The following is a 14849-nucleotide window of genomic DNA, read 5'->3' on the forward strand; positions in this document are numbered from 1 at the left end:
GTGTCTGAGCCGTTGAATTGAGATTCTACTTTGTCTCTATACTGACGCTTAGCTTGTTTGATTGCCTTGCGGAGGGAATAGTTACACTGTTTGTATTCGGTCATGTTTCCGGTCACCTTGCCCTGATTAAAAGCAGTGGTTCGCGCTTTCAGTTTCATGCGAATGCTGCCATCAATCCACGGTTTCTGGTTTGGGAATGTTTTAATCGTTGCTATGGGAACGACATCTTCAACGCACGTTCTAATGAACTCGCTCACCGAATCAGAGGCTCCTCCACTCGTTACCTGTATTAATGGCACCTGTTTGAACTTGTTATCAGTATAAAAGACACCTGTCCACAACCTCAAACAGTTACACTCTCCCACTCTTCTTCTGGATCATCCAAATGCTCTCTAGCAAACTTCAGACGGGCCTGGACATGTACTGGCTTAAGCAGGGGGACAAGTCTGGCACTGCAGGATTTGAGTCCCTGGCGGCACAGTGTGTTACTGATGGTAAGCTTTGTTACTTTGGTCCCAGCTCTCTGCAGGTCATTCACTAGGTCCCCCGTGTGGTTCTGAGATTTCTGCTCACCGTTCTTGTGATAATTTTGATCTCACGAGGTGAGATCTTGCATGGAGCCCCAGATCGAGGGAGATTATCAGTGGTCTTGTATGTCTACCATTTCCTAATAATTGCTCCCACAGTTGATTTCTTCAAACCAAGCTGCTTACCTATTGCAGATTCAGTCTTCCCAGCCTGGAGCAGGTCTACAATTTTGTTTCTGGTGTCCTTTGACAGCTCTTTGGTCTTGGCCATAGTGGAGTTTGGAGTGTAACTGTTTGAGGTTGTGGACAGGTGTCTTTTATACTGATAACAAGTTCAAACAGGTGCCATTAATACAGGTAATGAGTGGAGGACAGAGGAGCCTCTTAAAGAGGAAGTTACAGGTCTGTGAGAGCCAGAAATCTTGCTTGTTTGTAGGTGACCAAATACTTATTTTCCACCATAATTTGCAGATAAATTCATTAAAAATCCTACAATGTGATTTTCTGGATTTTCTTTTTCTCATTTAGTTGAATTGTACCTATGATGAAAATTACAGGCCTCTCTCATCTTTTTAAGTGGGAGAACTTGCACAATTGGTGGCTGACTAAATACTTTTTTGCCCCACTGTATATCCATTGTTGGTCATTGGTTGTTTTCTTCCCCTCATGCTTTAGACTGTGGAATACTGCAGGGCAGCTGCCTTGGGCCACTTCTTTACTTAATATATATAGGGGTGTCAAACTCATTTCGCATCGTGGGCCACATACGGCCTAGGGAGATGTCAAGTGGGCCGGACCATTAAAATTATACCATACTCTGCTATAAATAACCAAAATATCATGTCTTTCCTTTGTTTTGGTGTAAAGAAGCACAAGAACATTAGGAAAATATTGAAATTTAATGAACTATCCTTTTACAAAACATTTCATGAAACACCTCATATTTCCTTAGACAAATGTGCAATTTACTTTTATCATTCACAAATATGCATTGCAACTGATCCCACTGATTGTACAAAGGCACAAAACTTTAATTGGTACTGAAAAATATAGTAATGCACTTTAAGATTAAATGAGACTTTTAAAGAAAGGAATTTTTAAACCACTTACACATACGCATATAAAATCTAAATGTAATCCCTGCGTACACCTTACAAACTAAGGAGAGTGATTTTAAATGTGTAATGAAGAAAGTGTTCGCCTGTCCTGTAAATCTGTAAACTTCATACATGAAACATACATACACATACAATACATACTGAAAATGTATGGAGTTGTATGAACAGTAGAATTCCATCACACAACTTTTGTTTTGAAGCTGCTGACTAACATTAAAGTGCACATTTTTTAAATCACCACAGTAAGGATTCATCTTCACAGAGCTGTATTCTTTCAATGCAAACAGTATCTAAGGCAGCATTTTAAAGGTGTTAGTCTAGTCTGGACTTGTATTTGTACCTGAAACTTGGCATCTTTTGGCCTGTACAAGTGCATCAACACCAGGTGTCATGTCCTGACTAGCTGTCACTTTCAGAATGTCATTTAAGTGCTTGTTTGTGAGCCTTGAACGCATTTTTGTTTTATTGATATTCATCACTGAGAAAATTTGTTCACAAAGGTAGGTTGTCCCAAACATGCACAAAATTTTAGCAGCCAGGGCTGTTAATTTGGGGTACCCTGGTAGTAGATACTGATAAAATCTGTCCAGACCTACAGAGGCAAATTTGCCCTTCAAATCTGCATCACACTGCAAATCAATTATCTCTAGCTGAATTTCGACCGGCAGATCAGAAGCTTTAACTGTGAAAGGTGAGCGAAAACTGAAAATTCTGTCTCAAGTTCACCAAATACCTGAAAACGTTTCTCAAACTCCCGCAGTAGTCCTGCAATTTTGTCTTTGTACCGTTTCATGTCCGCATCAGGTCTGGTCACACACACATCTCTCAGACAGGGGAAATGAGCAGGGTTGCCATTTGCCAGTTGCATCTCCCACAAAGTCAGCTTCAACTTAAATGCATGTATGTTGTCAGAAAACTGTGTGACAACTTTTTTGCGGCCTTGCAACATTTTGTTCAGATTGTTCAAGTGTTCAGTAATATCAACCAAGAATGCAAGGTCCCGTAGCCATTCCTGAGATTGTAATTCCAACACCGGTTTTCCTTTTTCTCCATGAACTGTCCGATTTCCTCTCGTAGATCAAAGAAATGCCTCAGCACAGCGCCTCGGCTTAACCATCTCACTTCAGTGTGGTATGGCAGGCTGTGGGTAATGTTGCTGTCGCTGAGAAGTTTGTCAAACTGACGATGGTTCAGACCTCTGGACCGGATGAAATTTACAGTGCGAACAACCACCTCCATGACGTGGTCCATTTTCAGCGACTTGCAACACAATGCCTCCTGGTGCAAAATACAGTGAAATGTCCAGAAACGATCTCCTCCATTAAGGGCTTGTACTTTGTCTTTGAACTTTGTCGCGACACCTGCTTTCTTTCCGACCATGGATGGCACGCCGTCTGTAGCCAGGCTGACAGCGCGGGACCAGTCCACTCCAACTCTGTCCAATGCAGCAAGGACAGAGCCGAAAATGTCCTCGGCTGTTGTGGTGTCCATCATTGGCACCAACTCAAGAAACTCTTCAGTAACAGTCAATGTCTCATCAACTCCTCGAATAAATATGGCCAGTTGGGCCACGTCTGTGATGTCAGTGCTCGTCAATTGCCACGGAAAATGCAATAAATTACTTGACTCTCTGTTTCAATTGACTGTCTAAATCTGCCGATAGTTCCGAAATCCTCTCTGCTATAGTATTCCTCGTCAGGCTAATATTGGCAAAAGCTTGTCGCTTCTCGGGACATACAAGTTCAGCCGCCTTCATCATGCATCGTTTAACAAAGTCACCGTCGGAATACGGCTTCGATGCTAATGCTATTTCGCTAGCAATTAGGTAGCTGGCTTTTACCACTGCTTCACTGACTTCTCGGCTCTGGATGAAAGTTGACTGCTGTTTCCTCAGACCCGCCAGCAATTCGTTAATCTTATCTCTTCTCAGTTGTCCTTGCAAGCCATCATATTTTTTCGCTGTGATGAGTCTCGTAGTGGCGTCGAATATTATATTCCTTCAATACCGAAACTTGTTGCAAACACACCAAGCACAAAGGTTTTCCGTGCATCTCTGTAAATAAATAGGACGTGGTCCATTTTTCTTTGAAAATTCTACACTCCTTATCTACTTTTCTCCGTTTGGATAATGACATTTTGGCTAATGAGGGTGTAGTGGAGAGGTAGAGACCAAGGTATTAACAACGTCGTAACAAGCAGCAGATGGCGCATTGATACCGTCTGCTGTTTTCAGTCTGTCTCAGTGATGCGGCTTGTCTTCTACTCTGATGGAAAGAGTGCGCCCCTTAGCGGATAATCCATGAATTGCAGCGAATTAAAAATATTAATTCCATGTCTTTTATGCATTTTTTCCACTTTCAAATTATCCTGCGGGCCTGATCGAACCTCCTTGGGGGCCGGTTCCGGCCCGCGGGCCGTATGTTTGACACCCCTATATTATATACCAACAACCTTCCTTATGCCTTATCTGAAACTCAAGCTACTATATTTGCAGATGATACTACAATTTATACAACAAGACAATCCCTTCAACAGGTACAGAAATCTCTACAAGTAGATCTAGAAAATATCAGGGAGTGGGTTTGCTAGAACAAACTTGTTGTGAACACTGAGAAAACCAAGGTTAAGCTGGTCTGTTCCATCAGGAAAAGACCAACAAAGCATGGGATACAATTATGTATGGGGAAGGGAAAGGGGGATACCAAGTCAGTTGTACAACTAAAATGTGTCTTCCGAAATTTATCCCAACCCCTCTGAATCAGAGAAGGGCGGGGGCTGCCTTAATCGGGGATTACAAATTGAGGTTAGTGGCAGAAACCAAACTACTACGGGTGCAGCTACACAGCTGCTTATCATGGTTGTCTCACATAACTCATCTATGTAAAGAAAAATATTAAAACTGCATGCATGATCAGAAGGATAGCTCAATGTTTACCGGAAAAGATTCTTAAACAAACAACCCAAGCATTAATTGAGAGTCAGGTGAACTACTGTTCTGTTTTCTGTGGACATGCATCAGCAAGTCAAATTAGGAGGCTGCAGATCGCACAGAACAAAGCAGCAAGGATTGTTTTAAGGTGGTTCTTCTGTTGTAGTCATGCTCACTGCTCAGTGAATAATGGCACCAGAGGGGATGGCTTCCGTTTTACCGGGCTCCTAACCAACTGTGCTATTTTTGTATATTTTTTTTGCATTTTTTGTAACTCATTTTGTACATAATGTTGCTAGTACCATTGCTACTACCGTCTCTTATGAACGAAAAGAGCTTCTGGACATCAGAACAGCGATTACTCACCTGGAACTGGACGAAGATTTTTTCTTTAATGAGTCCGACACGAAGGATATACTGCTTCCCGGAGACCAGGCCAAAATCCCCATCATTCCCGTGAAGAAAAAACTGGGGATGGAGGTCTGGGTGCGGTAAGGGAATTCTGTCCTATGTGCACATAAGTGACCACAGGAAACTTCTTTAATCAGAGGTTAATTTGTTTAATAAGGATTGCAAACCGGATTGCAACCCGGAGTTTACACTTACAGTAATTTGCAAGTAACACAGCACAAAAGATGGGGTTTTCCCTTTTCATCCCCTACTGAGGATCACCCAGCCCAGGGTTATGTACCTTAAATGTAATACCATATAAGCTCATAATTAATAGTTGCTAATACAAAGATGTCTCTGCTAGGCGGAGTTCAGCTTATTGTTAATGGCAGTTCGTTTCCCAATCCTTCGTCCTTCTATTGCTATCATGTGCTAGCAGAAGTAAGACTGGAACATAGTATCAACAGGAACTGAAAGTATAGCTTCAACACACAGACATCTGACTTTTTGTACAGTTGACATCTTCGTGCACTTACAAAGTCTCTACCACTTATTCTTAATCTCAAGCTAAAGCAAAACATTAATCATTGTACTTTTGTAATTACAGGTGTTCCTGTATTGTACCGATATTATAAAATTCCTTTCAGTGCTTTGTGAGAATTTGTCGGCAAGTGAGCAAACCACAACCCCCCTCTGTATTATTGGCCAACGCGCAATCATAGGAAAACTGGATGATCTACGATTGAGACTATCCTACCAACGGGACATTCAAAACTGTAATATCTTATGTTTCACCGAGACGTGGCCGAACAACGACATGGATAATATAGAGCTGGCTGGCTTGTCCGTGTTTCGGCAGGACAGAGCAGCTACATCTGGTAAGACGAGGGGTGGGGGTGTGAGTCTATTTGTCAATAACTGCTGATGCGCGATGTGTAATATTAAAGAAGTCTCGAGGTATTGCTCGCCTGAGGTAAAATACCTCATGATAAGGTGAAGACCACACTATCTACCAAGAGAGTTCACATCTATATTATTCGTAGCCGTCTATTTACCACCACAAACCGATGCAGGCACTAATACGGCACTCAACGAGCTGTATAAGGCCATAAGCAAACAACAAAATGCTCATCCAGAAGCAGCGCTCCTAGTGGCCGGGGAATTTAATACAGGCAAACTTAAATCTGTTTTAACCTCATTTCTACCAGCATGTCACATGTGCGAACAGATTTAAAAAAAACTCTAGACCACCTTTACTCCACACACAGAGATGCATACAACCTTTCAGGTTGTTGGCCTGAGGTAGGACAGAATACATTTAAATAGTGGAGTAGGGTGTTGTTATTTTTTATAGGATGTTATTTTTTTAAAAGTGAGTGTTTGGTGGAAGGGTATTTTCAAGCAAAGTATAAGGGAGCTGTACTCCAGTCTAGTAGGTGGCGGTAATGCAACATTTATTGGATGTCAACCGACGTTAAACCTCGTCGAAGAAGAATACGGCTTATTTTGGGTGGAGTAAAACATCTCGCTTCGCCTCTTCCTCTCTGACCGTGCTCGTGTAAACAGGAAGTACATAGCGAACTGAGAATACAAGCACGACTCTGATAGGATGAGTCCATATAACGATAGCCAATTGGAATGAATTACACTGTGTGTAGTTCTGACGACAACAGCAGGGATTGACTAGTGATGTAAATGGGTGGGGTTGGGCAGCCAGGAGGAATAGCTTATTTTTTTTCTCAACAACTGTATCATATGGCAAGCTATATTGGACGAGAAAGAGAGAAATAGCAAGTCAAGAAAGTTCTAAAGTAAGTTTCCAGCTCCTACATTTCATGAGCTTTATCTTAATGTGATTAGACTTTGCGTGGCTTCGATTGATTGACTGTTTCCAACGTTAACCAGCGTTTCTGCTTACTAGAAACGTTAGCCAGGTAACGTAAGCTAGTACATGAAACGTCTATGCATGTCTTCTTGTACACACCAGCGTGCACGTAATAATCGTAATGTTTATTGTAGCTAAGTCAAACGCAAGTCAGCTAACTAGCGAGCGTCTCGCTTGAAGTTGCATGGATATTGACTGGGACGTCAAACGTTCAGCCTGCTGCCAGAACTTCTAACTTACCTCTTAACGTTACTAGAGGCTCTAGCCCTTGATCCTGGCTCTCAGTTCCATGATATCTCCCTCTCTTTCAGTCTCCATAACTCCTTCCCCAGGCTCCGGGGCCTGAGAGGGTGGTAATTGTACGTGACCGGTTGGAAAAAAGTATTACCCAATTGTTGGGTAAAAGTAAAGATACCTTAATAGAAAATGACTCGAGTAAAAGTCATCCAGTAAAAATACTACTTCAGTAAAATTCAAAAAGTATTTTGTTTTCAATATACTTAAGTATCAAGTGTATAAAACAAATCCCTGATATTAAGCAAACCACACGCAGCCATTCTTGTTTTCTTTAGGAATGTATTAAAGTAAAAGTTGTCAAAGATTAAAAAAAAAAAGTTAAGTACAGATACCCCTCAAAAAACTCTTTAGTACTTTAAGGTATTTTACTTAAGTACTTTACACCTCTGCTCATGCCAGTACATCGTGTAAATCCTTTCCCCAAAAATCCTTCAGTCCCAGGAACCGCTCTGCCACATCCACAATAACATCCATCCTTCTGGACCTCTTCTCCACCTTAGCTGTGCCATTGACCACCATTGCCATAAAAAAAAAACACAAATTCCACCTTCACATGCAACATCTCTGGGTCCTGCTGGTGAGAACCCGCCCGTGGAGAATGCCTACTGACCACCGTGGACTCTTCAGGACCACTCAATCCCTAAACCTGTCTCACTGCTGCTGTATATGAGATGATCTGATCAATCCTGACACGAGCCACCTCATCTTCCTTCACCCTCGTCGGGCACATCTTCCTTCACCCTCGTCGGGCACATCTTCCTTCACCCTCGTCGGGCACATCTTCCTTCACCCTCGTCGGGGCACATCTTCCTTCATCTTCACTCCAAAGATGTCGCTTCATGGTTTCCACCACAATTGCAACAATTCACTTTCTCCTCACTTCTACAATACATTCTAATTCACATGTCCCAACATCACCTGGGTAGGGGAGGGGCTCTGCTTTAAAAACAAAAGAACAGACCGACATTTCACTTTCGCTCCATTAACCACTCGATTCAACTGACGTGCATCAATCACTCCAAGAATATGTTTAGTCTGTGCAACGTCGGCTTCCAGATGCCAGATATTACCACCTTGAATTGCGCCCTGTTCCGAAGAGACACGGGCAAACCTCTCGAATCGGGTGAGATGGAGCGCACACTGATCCTCAGAAGTACATAAAACAAGCCTGCCTTGTGATTATCATAGCCTTTACTTTACCCAGCACTCTCTCCACCAGTTTGGATATCTCAAATTAATTCTTCAAGATTGGTAAGCCAATCAACTGCTCATCATCAACAAACTGTACTCCTACAAGATACGAAGGGACATTCTCAACACTGTACGCTACTTTGCTGTTTTCCATTTTCTGCTGTCATATTTTCCTTAATTCTACCGCCATTAGATTCAAGATCCTCAGCATCTTCTGCTTCCATCTTCATTTTTCTCCTCCCGAAAACAAAAGGTTAAATTGATACACACCTTTTTAGGGTTCGTGTTCCCACAAGGCCGTATCGTCATGTTACAGCACATGTTTCCGGAAAACAGACGGAAGACCTGTTTGAATGAGCTATTCGCGTCTAACACCTGTGAGTAAACGGAAGACGGACAGACACCATAAACGTATTGTCTCTGAATAATACTGTCTGCTGCAACGGTGTTAAAACAGCTGTGAAATCATTGTGATTGATATGAAAGTAGAGAGATTAATGTTTTTGGAGCCGTACCGCAATTGAGAATCGATTCACATTTTAGACGGAGAATTTGGCAGTTTAGACTTCCAGGGCCAATTCACCTTTAAACACAACATGTAAGGTCCTTGGACTATAAGGAGTAACGTTGGCCCAATAATGCACGAAATCAGTCTAATTTAGAATACCTGGTTAAATTGTGCTTGGGAGCATTTTTAAACTCTCAATTTTTAAACTCTCCATTTTTAAACTCTCCATTTTTAAACTTTCCATTTTTTAAAGTTGAAAAAACAAGATGTCATTCCTGTGAAAAAGTGTGTGCTACATTTGACTATCATATATATCTTGACATATTTGATGATGTTGGCTATAGTACGTTAATTCCCCTATGGTCAGACAAAACGTGAATAGAAACCCTAAATGTCTTGGTAACAGGAAATATGGCTATTTCCGTGACACAATTTTAAAAAGTAATTTTTGACCGACCACATGCTTAAACTTCTACTTAAAAGTTACATATCACAACTTCCATTTGAAATCTTTTGGCGATCAGAGCAACGTTGAGGGAATCTTATTTTGAGTCAGAAAAGTATGTTCATATGACAAAGATAATGTACAAAACCTCGCAGAGAGCATTTCCAACTGAAATCACTTAGAAAAAAAATAGAAACTATCTGAACCATGACTTAATCCAGTATAAACTAATGTTTAGAATTTATTACGAGATAAAATTCACAGATTCTACAGCACAACGGCAGAGTCATGTCTTAAATGTAAAACTAATGATGACTCAATCATCCATGCTTTCTTGGAATGTCCAAAAGTTATGGACGGGAGCTAGAAAGTTGACTGTCAGAAGTATTACAATGTAAAGCTACTTTGACTCTGTTTGTCTGCATATTTCAAGACCTACTATATGGGGGTATGGCGAGATACCCAATGGGTTCGATGATTCTCTTCTCATTATTAACACAATGGAAAAATCCAATTTAATATTGAAATAGTGACTGAGGAAAAACAAATTGGAAAAATTTAAGGCCAATTGGCAAACAATAATGCAATCACAAAGGATGGGGGTGTGGGCATGCGGGTCTGGGCAAAGGATGGGGGTGTGAGCATGCGGGTCTGGGCAAAGGATGGGGGTGTGAGCATGCGGGTCTGGGCAAAGGATGGGGGTGTGAGCATGCGGGTCTGGGCAAAGGATGGGGATGTGAGCATGCGGGTCTGGGCAAAGGATGGGGGTGTGAGCATGCGGGTCTGGGCAAAGGATGGGGGTGTGAGCATGCGGGTCTGGGCAAAGGATGGGGGTGTGAGCATGCGGGTCTGGGCAAAGGATGGGGGTGTGAGCATGCGGGTCTGGGCAAAGGATGGGGGTGTGAGCATGCGGGTCTGGGCAAATGATGGGGGTGTGAGCATGCGGGTCTGGGCAAAGGATGGGGGTGTGAGCATGCGGGTCTGGGCAAAGGATGGGGGTGTGAGCATGCGGGTCTGGGCAAAGGATGGGGGTGTGGGCATGCGGGTCTGGGCAAAGGATGGGGGTGTGGGCATGCGGGTCTGGGCAAAGGATGGGGGTGTGAGCATGCGGGTCTGGGCAAAGGATGGGGGTGTGAGCATGCGGGTCTGGGCAAAGGATGGGGGTGTGGGCATGCGGGTCTGGGCAAAGGATGGGGGTGTGAGCATGCGGGTCTGGGCAAAGGAGGGGGGTGTGGGCATGCGGGTCTGGGCAAAGGATGGGGGTGTGAGCATGCGGGTCTGGGCAAAGGATGGGGGTGTGGGCATGCGGGTCTGGGCAAAGGATGGGGGTGTGGGCATGCGGGTCTGGGCAAAGGATGGGGGTGTGAGCATGCGGGTCTGGGCAAAGGATGGGGGTGTGGGCATGCGGGTCTGGGCAAAGGATGGGGGTGTGAGCATGCGGGTCTGGGCAAAGGATGGGGGTGTGGGCATGCGGGTCTGGGCAAAGGATGGGGGTGTGAGCATGCGGGTCTGGGCAAATGAGATGTACAGCGCCATCACAACGTCTTCATACCCCTCGGCTTATTCCACATTTGGTTGTTACAGCCTGAATTCAAAATGGATTAAATATATATTTTGTTCTCAACCATCTATACACAATACCCCATAAATGATAAGGTGAAAATATGTTTTTAGATTCTTTTTTTGCTAATTTATTAAAAATAAAACAAATGAATTTACATAACTATTTACACCCCTGAGTCAGTACTTTCTACCCATCTACCAATAGGTGATCTTCTTTTCCATGCACTGGAAAACCTCCATGGTCTTTGTGGTTGAATCTGTGTTTGAAATTCAGTGCTCGACTGCCAGACCTTACAGATGTGTGTGGGGTACAGAGATGAGGTAGTCATATTGCACACAGAATGAGTCCATGCAACTTACTCTGTGACTTGTTACGCACATTTTTTAATCCTCTATTTATTTTTGGATTGCTATAACAGAGGTTGAATCCTTATTGACTCAAGACATTTCAGCTTAGAATTTTTCATTAATTTGTAATAAGAAAAATATTCCACTTTGTCATTATGGGCTATTGTATGTAGCACAGTGACAAAGAAATCTGTATTGAATCCATGTTAAATTGCTGTAACACAACAAAATGTGGAAAAAGGGGTGTGAATACTTTCTGATGACACCGTAGTCGTTTGTGTGAGTCTGCAAGTTGTTATTTGTACAGGACCAGTCAAAGACACCTACTCATTCCAGGGTTTTTCTTTATTTTTTTCTATATTGTAATAATAGTGAAGACATCAAAGCTATGAAATAACACCATGTTGTTACCAAAAAAAGTGTTAAACAAATCAAAATATTTTAAATTTGAGATTCTTCAAAGTAGCCACCCTTTGCCTTGATGACAGCTCGGCACACTCTTGGCAATGTCTCAACCGTCTTTCCTTAATGCATTTGAGCCAATCTGTTGTGTTGTGATGACAAGGTAGGGGTGGTATACAGAAGATATCCCTATTTGGTTAAATACCAAGTCTGTGTTATGGCAAGAACTGCTCAAATAAGCAAAGAGAAACGATAGTCCGTCATTAATTTAAGACATGAAGGTCCGTCAATCCGGAACATTTCAAGAACTTTGAAAGTTTCTTCAAGTGCAGTTGCAAAAACCAAGAACTGGCTCTCATGAGAGCTGCCACAGGAAAGGAAGACCCAGAGTTACCTCTGCTGCAGAGGATAAGTTCATTAGAGTTAACTGCACCTCAGATTGCAGCCCAAATAAATGCTTCAGACTTCAAGTAACAGACACATCGCAACGTCAATTGTTCAGAGGGGACTGCGTGAATCAGGCCTTCATGTTCGAATTGCTGCAAAGAAACCACTACTAAAGGACACCAATAATAAGAAGAGACTTGTTTGGGCCAAGAAACACGAGCAATGGACATTGGACCCTTGGAAATCTGTCCTTTGGGCTGATGAGATTTTTGGTTGTAACCGCCGTGTCTTTGTGAGACAGAGAGTAGGTGAACGAATGATTTCCGCATGTGTGGTTCCCACCGTGAAGCATGGAGGAGGAGGTGTGATGGTGTGGGGGTGCTTTGCTGGTGACACGGTCAGTGATTTATTTAGAATTCAAGGCACACTTAACCAGCATGGCTACCACAGCATTCTGCAGCGACACACCATCCCATCTGGTTTGGGCTTAGTGGGATTAGTGGCATTCCAGGTAACACTTTTAAAAAAAAATGTTGGTTACTGCAGTCTTGGCCAAAAGTTTTGAGAATGACACAAATATACATTTTCACAAAGTCTGCTGCTTCAGTGTCTTGAGATATTTTCGTCGGATGTTACTATGGATACTGAAGTATAATTACAGGCATTTCATAAGTGTCAAAGGCTTTTATTGACAATTACATGAAGTTAATGCAAAGAGTCAATATTTGATGTGTTGACCCTTCTTTTTCAAGACCTTTGCAATCCGTCCTGGCATGCTGTCAATTAACTTCTGGGCCACAGCCACACTGATGGCAGCCCATTCTTGCATAATCAATGCTTGGAGTTCGTCAGAATTTTTGAGTTTTTGTTTGTCCACCCGCCTCTTGAGGATTGACCACAAGTTCTCAATGGGATTAAGATCTGGGGAGTTTCCTGGTTTCCTGGCCATGGACACAAAATATCGATGTTTTGTTCCCGGAGCCACTTAGTTATCACTTTTGCCTTATGGCAAGGTGCTCCATCATGCTGGAAAAGGCATTGGTCATCACCAAACTGTTCCTGGATGGTTGGGAGAAGTTGCTCTCAGAGGATGTGTTGGTACCATTCTTTATTCATGGCTGTGTTCTTAGGCAAAATTGTGAGTGAGTCTACTCCCTTGGCTTAGAAGCAACCCCACACATGAATGGTCTCAGGATGCTTTACTGTTGGCATGACACAGGAATGATGGTAGCGCTCACCTTGTCTTCTCCGGACAAGTTTCTTTCCAGATGCCCAAAACAATCGGAAAGGGGATTCATCAGAGAAAATGACTTTACCCCAGTCCTCAGCAGTCCAATCCCTGTACCTTTTGAAAAATATCAATTTGTCCCTTGATGTTTTTCCTGGAGACAAGTGGCTTCTTTGCTGCCCTTCTTGACACCAGGCCATCCTCCAAAAGTCTTTGCCTCACTGTGCGTGCAGATGCACTCACACCTGCCTGCTGCCATTCCTGAGCAAGCTCTGTACTGGTGGTGCCCCGATCCCGCAGCTGAATCAACTTTAGGAGATGGTCCTGGCGCTTGCTGGACTTTCTTGGGCGCCCTGAAGCCTTCTTCACAACAATTGGTGGTCCTTCTGTAGCTCAGTTGGTAGAGCATGGCGCTTGTAACGCCAGGGTAGTGGGTTCGATTCCCGGGACCACCCATACGTAGAATGTATGCACACATGACTGTAAGTCGCTTTGGATAAAAGCGTCTGCTAAATGGCATATATTATTATTATATTAATTGAACCGCTCTCCTTGAAGTTCTTAATGATCTGATAAATGATTGATTTAGGTGCAATCTTACTGGCAGCAATGTCCTTGCCTGTGAAGCCCTTTTTGTGCAAAGCAATGATGACGGCATGTGTTTCCTTGCAGGTAACCATGGTTGATAGAGGAAGAAAAATGATTCCAAGCACCATCTCCTTTTGAAGCTTCCAGTCTGTTATTCAAACTCAATCAGCATGACAGAGTGATCTCCAGCCTTGTCCTCGTCAACACTCACACCTGTATTAACGAGAGAATCACTGACATGTCAGCTGGTCCTTTTGTGGCAGGGCTGAAATGCAGCAGAAATGTTTTTTTGGGGTATTCAGTTCATTTGCATGGCAAAGAGGGACTTTGCAATTAATTGCAATTCATCTGATCACTCTTCATAACATTCTGGAGTATATGCAAATTTGCCATCATACAAACTGAGGCAGCTGACTTTATATTTGCGTCATTCTCAACTTTTGGCCACGACTGTACATGTTGTCTTCAATATTATTCTACAATGTAGAAAATAGTAAAAATAAAGATAAACCCTGGAATGAGTAGGTGTGTCCATTTTTAAATATTATTTAAAAAATAATAATTTTCTGATACAAGACAGAATTCATTGTTTCTTCAATGATGGCAAGTCGTCCAAGTCCTGAGGCAGCAAAGCATCTCCAAAGCATCACACTACCACCGTTGGTATGAAGTGCAGTGTTTGTTCCCTTTTATCTAATATTAGGTTTTGGTTGAAGATCTGATAACATTCGGTGTCCAAAATATGTAAAAGTATCAGCTCAGAAAGGGGCAAATACTTGTTTACGGTGCTGTATCACATTGTACACCAGATAATCTGTAGCTGGAATGTGCTACTTTAGCAACTTTCTCCATCCCTGCTTTTCTCACCCCGTGTGTGTGTGTGTTGTGTGTGTGTGTGTGTGTGTGTAGGAATGGGTGGTGAAGAGGATACTGATGACCAGTGCAGTTGGAGTCACAATCTCAACGATGACATGTCAGGACTGCAAACGGTATCTGAACTCCAGCAAATGCTGACGTGTGTGGGGGGGGGGGTTACTGGATCT

At 42.8% G+C, this 14849-nt stretch overlaps 2 protein-coding genes across 6 annotated transcripts in view; one reads left to right on the forward strand and one right to left on the reverse strand.

The window, feature by feature from the left end:
* The first annotated feature begins 6665 nt into the window (after positions 1–6665).
* LOC118385593 (patatin-like phospholipase domain-containing protein 7) overlaps positions 6666–14849 on the forward strand; it is a 63078-nt gene continuing 54894 nt past the window's right edge. For all 5 annotated transcript variants that reach the window (XR_008139519.1, XM_052521503.1, XM_052521506.1 and 2 more), the window contains exons 1-2: positions 6666–6775; positions 14716–14795. Coding sequence is in view for 4 of the 5 variants with exons in the window: in XM_052521503.1 (XP_052377463.1) it covers positions 14718–14795 (78 nt within the window). In the remaining variant the exon portion in view is untranslated. The remainder of the gene's footprint in view (positions 6776–14715; positions 14796–14849) is intronic.
* LOC127930561 (snake venom metalloprotease inhibitor 02A10-like) lies at positions 9849–10826 on the reverse strand. Its single transcript, XM_052520078.1, has one exon. The coding sequence runs from the start codon at positions 10824–10826 to the stop codon at positions 9849–9851; it is 978 nt and encodes a 325-aa protein (XP_052376038.1).

The sequence above is a fragment of the Oncorhynchus keta genome, chromosome 6 (assembly GCF_023373465.1).
Source record: "Oncorhynchus keta strain PuntledgeMale-10-30-2019 chromosome 6, Oket_V2, whole genome shotgun sequence".
Classification (NCBI taxonomy): Eukaryota; Metazoa; Chordata; class Actinopteri; order Salmoniformes; family Salmonidae; genus Oncorhynchus; species Oncorhynchus keta.

Bases quoted from the DNA above. Each gene is read 5' to 3' on its own strand.
- LOC127930561 (XM_052520078.1), bottom strand. From the start codon at position 10,826: ATGGCGCTGTACATCTCATTTGCCCAGACCCGCATGCTCACACCCCCA.